Source organism: Sceloporus occidentalis, unplaced genomic scaffold (assembly GCF_023333645.1).
Source record: "Sceloporus occidentalis isolate IW3139 unplaced genomic scaffold, rSceOcc1.0.p SCAF_1, whole genome shotgun sequence".
NCBI lineage: Eukaryota > Metazoa > Chordata > Lepidosauria > Squamata > Phrynosomatidae > Sceloporus > Sceloporus occidentalis.
In genome coordinates, this window is record NW_028316981.1 from 116,667,240 (window position 1) to 116,677,341 (window position 10,102).

Below are 10,102 nucleotides of genomic sequence, written 5' to 3' on the forward strand. Positions count from 1 at the left end.
GATCTCACCAGGGTACCGGCGTTGCACATCCAAATCTGCCACCACCTTTAGTTGGGTGTGTCTTCACAAGACCGCTTTAACTGCCCTGGCTCAGTGATAGGGGATCCTGGGAACAGAGATCTTGTAGCACCTTTGAGACTCACTGAAAGAAAGAAGGTGGCAGCATGAGCTTTCCTAGACTTTAATCTACATTCTGAGGAAGTAGACTTTTAAGTCTAGCAAAGCTCATGCTGCCACCTTCTTCCTTTCAGCGAGTCTCAAAGGTGCAACAAGATCTCTCTACAGACTGATTCTACAGACTAACACAGCTATATATTTGAATTCCATCCTAGAGAATCATGGCATTGGTAGTTTTGCCAGGTCTTTAGCATTCTCCGTCAAAGAGTGCTGGTGCACATGAAACTACAAATCCCAGGATTCAGTATGATGGAGCCATGGCAGTTGAAATGATGGCAAAGTGGTATAATTCTGCAGTGTGGACATATCTTTGGATTTCTTGAGCACAAGAGGAAAGCAGGTGTTTGGTTCAGTCCTTTAACCCCCGCACCCAGCCCTGATAGAGAAAGGCCCATTCTAATCTAGATTACTGTGAGGAGAACTTTGTAATTAAGAAATTGGACACAAGTCTGAATTTTTAATATACTTTATTTTTTTGTCCTCCTTTCCAAATCCTTTCCTTATTGTCCCATGTCATTCCAAGGGTTTCATTCTGGATTTTCTCATCACCTCCAAGTAAAAGACATGAAGAAGTGCTGCTTTCTGTACAGTACTAACAGGAGACATAGCCATGTTAGTATGGAATATCAGTATGCAAAGGGATCTTGTAACACACTTGAGATGAACTGAAAGAAAGGAGCTTCTTCTCTTTTTATGCCACATTTCTCCCAGAGAGGGACCCACGCCGGCCTAGAAAGGAAAACATTTAAAAAGAATTTACAACAAAAGTTTGCAAAACCAATTAAAAACAGTACAAAACGCCATGCACTAAAAACTACAATACACACCCCATATAAAAGCCCCCCATGATTATGTACTATGGAACCATAGGGCTGGAAGAGACCGCAAGGGCCCTGATCCAGTCCAACCCCTTTATTCTGCCATGCAGGAACTCTCAGTCAAAGCATCCCTGACAGATGGCCATCAGCCTCTGCTGAAAGACCTCCAAGGAGGGAAGAAGGAGGAGTGTGTTCCACTGCCCAACAGCCCTGACTGCCAGGAGGTTCCTCCCAATGTTGAGGCGGAATCTCCCTTCCTCCGGCGCATGCTCTGGAGAACCAGATGCGAGCCTAGCTGCTGTTCTGTGGGTCTGGGGGCTGTGAGGCCGTGTCCTAGAAGGGTTTCTTCCTGCGGTTTCCCAGCATCCGTGGCTGCCATCTCCAGGGAAACCTGGCTCCACCTGGCCCGATGTGAGTCGGGTCTGTCTGAGGGAGAAGGCCAGCCGGAACCAGGGCGCGGGAGGTCTGGGGTGTTACAGCCTCACTTGCCCCGGCCTCAGGCGCCCAGAGCGGAAGCGGAAGCGGGCGCTGCGGAGGAAGCCGCTCGGAGGAGCGCCAGGCGGGCAGCCTGCGATGTCCAGCAACAGCATGGCGGACCCGCGGAGGCCCAACCGCGTCCTCAGGTCAGCAGCAGAGGGGCTGCTGGGGGCTCCCTCGGCCGCGGAACACGGCGGGCGCAGGGACCCCGCGGCGGAGAGGGAGGACGGAGAGTCACTTGCGCCAGCCGGAAGGGGGCGCTGGGGTCCCTCCGGGTCCTGAGGTCTCCATAGCGACGCGGCGGGGGCGTTTGGGCGCATGCGCAGAGGTGACCCATGCTGCGCCAGCCTTCCGTCCGGGAGGGAATTCCAAAGTGTCCTCCATTTTGGAACAGAACTGAGAAGCATGAATGGATATTTACATTATTATGAGTGTTTTCAGCTCTTATTTAGCAGGAGCAGCAGCAAGTCCATTTCCTCACTGCTTATCAGTGCACTGAAGCACTCCCTCAGCGGTTTACAAAGCGTCCGCCAATTGCCCCCAACAAGCTGGACACTCATTTTAGCCACCTCTGAAGGATGCAAGCCTGAGTTGAGCTTGAGCCCTCTTGGCTGGGATTGAACTCGCAGCCTTAAGGTTTGTCAGGGAGTGGCTGCAGTGCAGGCATTTAGCCACTGTGCCACCAGGGGTCTTTATTTGGTGCTGTGCCTTCATTTTTCTTGGGTGTCCTACATTTTGTCCTCTTTGCAAGTATGGCCTCTGGCCCCCCTGAGAATGGCCCCTCAGCACTCCAACCTGCGCCCTGAAAAGGAGGCCGACCTCCCAGCTGTGTGGAATGAGGACCATTGGTGCAAATGAGTTGAGCAGGCCGGAGGACGGGTGGCCAGGCGCCCTCCTTTCTCCAGGATATGTCCTGCTGCACCTCAACCTTCAGTCCGGGAGGAATTCCAAAATGTCCTCCATTCGGAGCAGGCCTAAGAAGCATGGATTTGAATGAGTGTGTTTAGCTTTTATTTCATCACATTCTCAGCAATGGATTCAAACTATGGGAAAAGAGATTTCACTTAAACATTAGGAGGAACTTCTAGACAGTAAAAGCGGTTTGACAGTGGAAGACACTCCCTTGGAAAGTAGTGGAGTCTCCCTCCTTGGAGGTCCTTAAACAGAGGCTGGATGGCCATCTGTCAGGGATGCTTTGATTGAGAGTTCCTGCATGGCAGAATGGGGTTGGACTGGATGGCCCTTGGGCTCTCTTCCAACTCTATGAGTCTGTGTCTTCCATTTTTCTGGAATGTCCTACATTTTGGGGTGCCTCATCCTCCTTGGCGGCGTGGGGACATCTGGTCAGCACACAGCCTCTTGTCCTTCTCAGTAGCCAAGCTGCCAGCTGGCCATGGAAAGTTGCAAAGGACAATGAGAGACGGAGATTGCGAATGCTCAGACTGAGCCAGAGGATCAAATAAATCCTGTGCCTCTCCCCTCCCTAGTCAGCCAGCATGGCTGGCATTTTATCAAAGAGTGTCTCAGCCACAAGCCCTGATAGTAACTGGGCCACATGCCAGGGGAGGGAGATGGCTAGTCTTGTTGCTTGGAGAGGCTTTAAAGGAAAAGCAGGAGAGCCTTGCCCATCAGGACTGGGTCTATCACACTGGAGTGGGAAGAGCAACCAGTCCTAATGCAAGGGTGGGCTGTTGCTGAAGTAATATAAAGCCTTCATGGAAATGGAAGAAGCAGGGTGATCAGTTGTCCTAACAGCAAAGGAGGACGAGGCATCACAAAATGTGGGACATTCAAGAAAAATGTAGGGGATTAAGAAATAAAAGCTAAGTACACTCATATAAATGTAAATTCATGCTTCTTAGTCATTCTCAAAATGGAGGACATTTGGAAATTCCTCGTGGACAGAAGCCTGAAATGCAGGGCAGCACATGTCCTGGAAAAGGAGGACCTCTGGTCACTCTGAAGAAGGAGGTTCATCAGTCAGAAATGGACAGCTCAGGCTCTTTATATATTTGGGTGCTGCTCCCCACTAGCTGCGTTAAATGGGGCTGGCAGTTCAGTAGCATCTATTGCCACAGTTTCCCAATCTAATAACATCCTACCCTCTGCTCAATGTGGGCTCTTCAAGGCAACATGCTGTTACAGCAGCCCTGATAGATGGCTGTGCAGTCTCTGCCTTGTTCACAATTGTTTTTTTAAATAAAAAAGGTATTCCAGTTAAGCAAAGTAGCTAACTTTCTGTACAATAAAGAATCAGTTTAAAAAACACTGAGCAATTTGTGTTGTTGTATATTAATAGTAAACTGGTTACTTCTAGCAGCTGTGGTGATGTTTCCATAATTGGATTCTTCAAAGCACTCGTTTCCACAGGGATAGAGGGGATTATAATTTTTCATGATAAATCATGTCATCTGAGGGTTTAGGATAACCAATACATTCCAATAAAGTTGTAGCATATGCTTTCATAGTCTTGGACTACTCCTTCAGTCTACTAAAGTCTATGAAAGCTTATGCTACAACTTCTTCTGCATAGTCTTAAAGGTGCTTACAAGATCCCTTTGCATACTGATATTCTAATATGGTTATGTTTGAATTCTATGAAATCTTATGTTTTTAAATAGGATTAAGATGTAACTGATACTTTGTCTGTTGATGTCCTCCTCCTTGCATTTCCTGAGTGCACAGGAAAGATCAGGCTTTTTAATTCTTCATATATAGTATTGGAACCTGATAATATAATATACACCTACCCAAATTTAATGTATGCTTGGAGAGAAGAGATAGAGATGTTTGTTTCTGGTTTAGGCAAATGACAGGCAATTAAGAGCAAAGAAATAAAGATATTTTGAACATAAAGGTCCACTGAGAGGAAATACAGAACTTTAAAGAATTGTTTCAGTAGCAAGAACTTGACAAATAAATGTTTACCATTGTAGCATGCTATTACAGTAATGAAATAACAGAATCAGAAAGTATAATATAAACTATCAAGACCTGATTCTATGATTCTGTCCCCTGTTCAGTGCAGTGTAAAAGAAAGGGCCCAAACAGACCGGCCCAAATAAAGCTGCTTCGGGTCACTTTGGAAGTATGCTGTTTAAATTACACACGCATCTGAAGAGGCCAGAAGCCGTGCCAAAGCTGCACTCCAGTCCAGTCATCATTTAAAAATAGCATACCTCCAAAGTGACCCAAAGCAGCTTTATTTTGGCCTAGCTATTTGGGCCCAAAGTCTCTCAGCCAGGAGATTGGTTCAATTGTAAAATTGCCCTAACGACAAAACATTTTTCCTGATGTTCACTGAAATCTGCCCTCCTGTAAGATAAATCTATTAGATTCAGCCCTACCTGCTTTCTTAGGTAGCAGAGAGCAAAAGGTTTGTGCTTGTGCGAAGATAGCACAGGAGGTGGATAATCTGCCAGCAGACATAATTTAATGCTTTCTATTTTCCCTGTAATGGGACATTTAATTTGTAGATACAAGCCTCCATCCACAGAGAACAACCCTACTTTGGAAGACCCTACACCTGACTACATGAATCTTCTGGGAATGATTTTTAGTATGTGTGGCTTAATGCTAAAGGTGAGTACTGATGTTCTATCTAGGCTCTTTACTTCAGGACATCAAAAATACTAGCTGAGCAAATCAAGTGGAAGCCTAGGCCAACAATTTGTTACCATGTAACTGCTATTGGATGGTTTGATTTTTTACTAAGATGGAGATCGTATACAGTGTGCCCTTGGCTTATGTGGGGGATCCGTTCCGGACCCCCCTCCCACGTAAGCCAAATACCGCGCAAGCTCAAGTCCCATTCAAGTGATTGGGACTCGTGTATGCGGCGGTGCAGTGGCACACGTGCGTCACTGGCGTGTGCCCCATTCATCCAAATGGGAGTCGCCACCCCACGCGCAGCTTTGCACATAAGCTCAAAGCCGCATATAGTACGCAGGTGCACTGTAATTAATTTATCTCCCTTTGAAAATATTGTGTTTGTTTTTTAAAATATGCCAGAGTGTTAAAAAGGAGGAAAACCCCTCCTTACTCTTATTGTAGCTGAAATGAGCCAGCACAGTTTTGGAAACTACTATTTGTTTTACCCTAATTCATTTCATTTTGCTCTGGTTGTTGCACTGTGTTCCGTAACGTTTACACCCAAGTAAGTATGTAGAGAATTGTGGCATTATTATACAGAGGCCTTATCTATGCAAAGTGATCTTGTAGTACCTTTGAGACTAACTGTGCGAAAGAAGTTGTAACGTAGGCTATTTGGTCTACTTCCTCAGATGCATGGAGTGAAATGTTGACCAGGAAATGCCTTAATAATCAATATATTAATAGCCATAGAAGTACAAAACATGTGAGTATGGTGAAGCAGGGTAGAAAAATTTTGTCTAAGGCCGGGTGGGGGGTGAATAACCATATGACCACATCACATCATCATTTCTATTTCTCACTGAATATAAAAAAGAGCCTTGTTCAAGCAGACCAGAGGCCCATATACTCTACAGTTTCGTTCATACAGTAGCAAATCAGTTGCCCACCAGCAGGAAATGACACCCTACATCTTATTCTTATACAAGTATGTGGGAAAGCTCTAGGGGACTCCAGTGTAGTTTAATTTGACTTCAGAAGAGTTTTTTTTTTTAAATGAGGAAAATGGTAAAAAAGAAAGTTGCAAAGAAAGCCCAGTAGTCAAATCTGTAAAAGTTATTTTTACTAACTCAAAAACATATTAATAGAAGCTCAGCTAGAGCCAGCATGGCATAATGGCTTGAATGTTGGACTACGACTCTGGAAAACGGGGTTTGAATCCCCACTCAGCCATGGAAACCTACTGGGTGAACTTGGAGCCAGTCACATTCTCTCAGCCTGAGAGGAAGGCAAAGGCAAAACCTCCTCTGAACAAATCTTGCCAAGAAAACTCCATGATAGGTTTGCCAAGTCAGAAACAACTTGAAAGCACACAACAACAAAGAGGCTCAACTAGAATGCACAGTACAGATCAGAAAGGGAAATATGAATTCCAAGTGGATTTCTGTGTTCACTGAACACACAAGTTGAACTGTTTATAGATATATTAGACCTGTACTAGGTAGTACCTGGTATGATTTTTGAACCCACTGAGGCTTTTATTATATTACTTTATGGTATTTCAGTTAAAGTGGTGTGCCTGGATTGCTGTTTACTGTTCATTCATCAGCTTTGCCAATTCTAGAAGCTCAGAAGACACCAAACAGATGATGAGCAGTTTCATGTGAGTCATACTCTTTTAGTTCTTTCTTTCAGACTTTTACTGAGTCCTGGGTCCTTTTATTGCATTGTTGTGTTACCACTTCTGTCTAACAACACTTTGGTTAAAAATCTAAGGTTGTTCAATAATCCTAACTATGTAGACTCCAGTGACATCAAATGTTCTTTTTAAATTAATGATGAGACCAAAGGCTTTTATTTTTTATCAGCAATGAAATGTAGTTGGAAATGGAAAGTCTAGCTTCTTCTTTCACTATATACCACTATCTTTTGACTTAATGAATGCCTGTTCCTGTTCCCACTTTCTTTTGTATCCGTTATACTAATGCTAAAGTGGTTGGCTAGGTTTTTCCCTTGTTTTGAATAGCTTTTTAATTACCAGGGATCCCTGCTATGTATCCCATGTCTTCAGTATTATCATGTGTGCTGAACATTTCTAGTCTACAGGCCATTGTTCTGTTTTCCATATTTGTTGGCAGATTGTTTGTAGAATTTGGATCAATACTGTCTGTAAGGGTTGAGACAGGTCTGTTGGTTAACCACTTATTTCTGCTAATTTATTTCACTGAAGTGCTTTTAGAGCAGTTTCCACTTAATTTTCTGAAATGCTATGTTCTTTACCTAAGGGTTCTTCTCTGAAGAAATGTATAGGTCTTTCATCTTTTTAGTATAACTTTTCAGCATATTGCTTCCATCATCTTTTTATTTTGTTCTGATCATATAATGTGCATCCCTACTCTTAGTTTAATTTTTCAATTGATTTCTTGGATCTTGTGGAAGAAATCTCTTCTTCTACCTTTTTAGGTAATATCAGTTACCAATCTGGTAAACTCCCTTTTCTTGGTTAAGCGTCAGCTTTGTCTTTTTTTCCTAGAAAGGGGCACTTCACTTCACTTTATTATTATTATTATTATTAACCTTTATTTATATAGCGCTGTAAATTTACACAGCGCTGTACATACAATCTTCTAGTTAGATGGTTCCCTGCCCTCAGGCTTACAATCTAAGAAGACACGACACAAAAGGAGAAGGGAGTGGTGGTGGGGAATGGGATCAGGTCCAGCAGTTCTTCTCCACCTCCGAGGCCTGGACCAAGGCAGATGGACTGGAGGAAGGGCTTGGCTTCTTAATATTTTAGATTAACTATGTTAAATTGCATGTGATAGCGACAACTAATTTAAAGTTTAACTATTCTAAGTAGTCTGTCACAGGTTGAAGATGTCCCTGATCACATGTGGTGATTATATGTATAATTTTGACCGCACACTTTGTAATTTTTTGGTTATGTGTGGAATTCGTTCTGTTGCCATTACTATTTGGGCTTCTGTTTTCAATGTAATGCTGTGTATTCTGTTCTGATTATTTTATCCATCTCTCTCCTTTTTCCAGGTTGTCTATCTCTGCTGTAGTGATGTCCTATCTTCAGAACCCCCAGCCCATGTCTCCTCCTTGGTAAAGTGCTAGCCATTCTCTTCAGATCTCCTCTTACAAAGGAGAGGTGCCCTCTCTGTTGAGAGAGGACAATTTTCTCAGGCAATGCAGATCCACTTGCACAAGTGTAGTGTTGCAAAAGTATTGGGAATTCTCATTTTGAATTGTCAGTAAAATTGTCATTGTGAAAGAGCTTTGCCTACAATGCTGTATTGTTTTTGTGTATTAATAGTGCATTGCACTTGAATAACAGTTTTGCCCTCAGCTAAATAATTATTTTCAGTGAGCTCTCACTGTATATCACATACTGCTCGGGCTGTCTTTTCAGCTTTCTTGTTCAGAAAGAGCGACCTGAACTTCATTAAAACAGTTAAAAGAAAGATCAGCTTTTAGGATCCAGAATTGAAGCCAATTAGTATACAGGAAAAATGGTCTTCTGGGAAACATCTTTAAAGTGGTAGTGGTTGGCAGCTTCCCACTGCAGCCTGCAGTCAGAGCAGGAGGGCTGTAGAGGCATGTTACCAAACGACTTCTAACGTTACTACTTTCAGCTTCTAACATCTACAGTGACCTTTCTAAACACTGGCTTTATACACAAGCCTTGGGATAATAGGAATCTGTCCTTCAATTTATATGAAGAATGTTGGATCTGAACAGAGATGAATTTGGTGCTCATACTCAAGGCCACATGAGATCAGTTTCATTTTATATGCCAGACATCAGTGTGTGTATGAATACACATACAACTGTTTGTGGTTAAACACAGTGGAGAAATGGTTATTTTTCTGCAGTTCATTTTGTGTGTGTGTGTGTGTGTGTGTGTGTGTGTGTGCTGCTGATGCCGTTTTGTGCTAGAGTTAATACAATAAAAAATGGGGTGGTAGAGTGGATTCCAATATTTTTTTAGCGATTCCCTTTTACACAGGCAGGGATGATCTGATATCAAGCAAAAAGCCTTGAAGCAGCACCTCTGCCCTTTGCTGGAAGGCAGCGTTCTTTGTCTAAGGGCTGGAATGCAGCTGTTGATTCATGCCTTTTCTCCTCCTCCCCCTTTGCCTTTCTGGCTTCTTGCCAAATCCTCCTCCCGCATATCTTTCTTGCAGAGGGGAGTAAGGAGGCCCAGTTGTTCTAGGCAAAGCTGGAATATTAAGGAAAGAGTGGGTTGCAGATCAGGACCAAGAGGCATTACCTGTGGTAGGGAGGAAACCTGATCTGAGAGCATAAGAGAATGAAGGGCATGTGGGGATTTCTCAGTACAACTGGTGGGGAGAGACATGAGGTTTTTATAGTTCATATTAGCACATTTGCAGAAAGGACACACACAAGTACAAAGCTCCACGGCATAAATATGAAAGGGCAGTTCCCTGCTCATGCACTTTCGAGGACGTGTATTCAAGATCACTTAATAGGGATTAGTTTTGGATTGCTGCCTGTTTTAACAGGCTTTGCTGCTCTGCCACAAGAATTAAACAAATGAAGCTTTCTCCAGCACGGAAGAGAAATGCTTCACCTAATTTCTGTGGGTGGCTGAGGGTATCCAGGGCATAAAAAACAGACCCAAGGTGAAAAAAGGAGGCAATTGTCAGGGAAAATCCCTACCGCTGGTATTGTACTCTAGTACACTGGTTCCCAAACTTTGTTTCTCCAAATGTTTTTGGATTTCAGCTCCCAGAAGCCACAGCCAGGTGGGTCAAATATCAGGAATTCTGGAAGCTTAATTCCCAGACATCTAGGTGACTAAAGTTTGGGAATCACTGCTCTAGTGTGTGTGTACACACACACACACACAGAGAGAGAGAGAGAGTATGGTATATACCATATTTCTCTAAGGAAGTAGACTTTAGTCTAGGAAAGCTCATGCTGTCAACTTCTTTCTTTCAGTTAGTCTCAAAGGTGCTACAATATCTGTCTACATACTGATTCTGCAGAGTAACACGGCTATATCTTGG

The 10,102-nt window shown here is 43.5% G+C and overlaps 1 protein-coding gene across 1 annotated transcript; it reads left to right on the plus strand.

Annotated features, from left to right (window-relative positions):
• The first annotated feature begins 1,534 nt into the window (after positions 1–1,534).
• Positions 1,535–8,345, plus strand: WDR83OS (WD repeat domain 83 opposite strand). The gene is made up of 4 exons (XM_089532519.1): positions 1,535–1,618; positions 4,949–5,054; positions 6,629–6,726; positions 8,112–8,345. Exons 1-4 carry the CDS (start codon positions 1,569–1,571, stop codon positions 8,176–8,178), a joined length of 321 nt encoding a protein of 106 aa, XP_089388645.1. The 5' UTR covers positions 1,535–1,568; the 3' UTR covers positions 8,179–8,345.
• Positions 8,346–10,102: the final 1,757 nt, after the last annotated feature.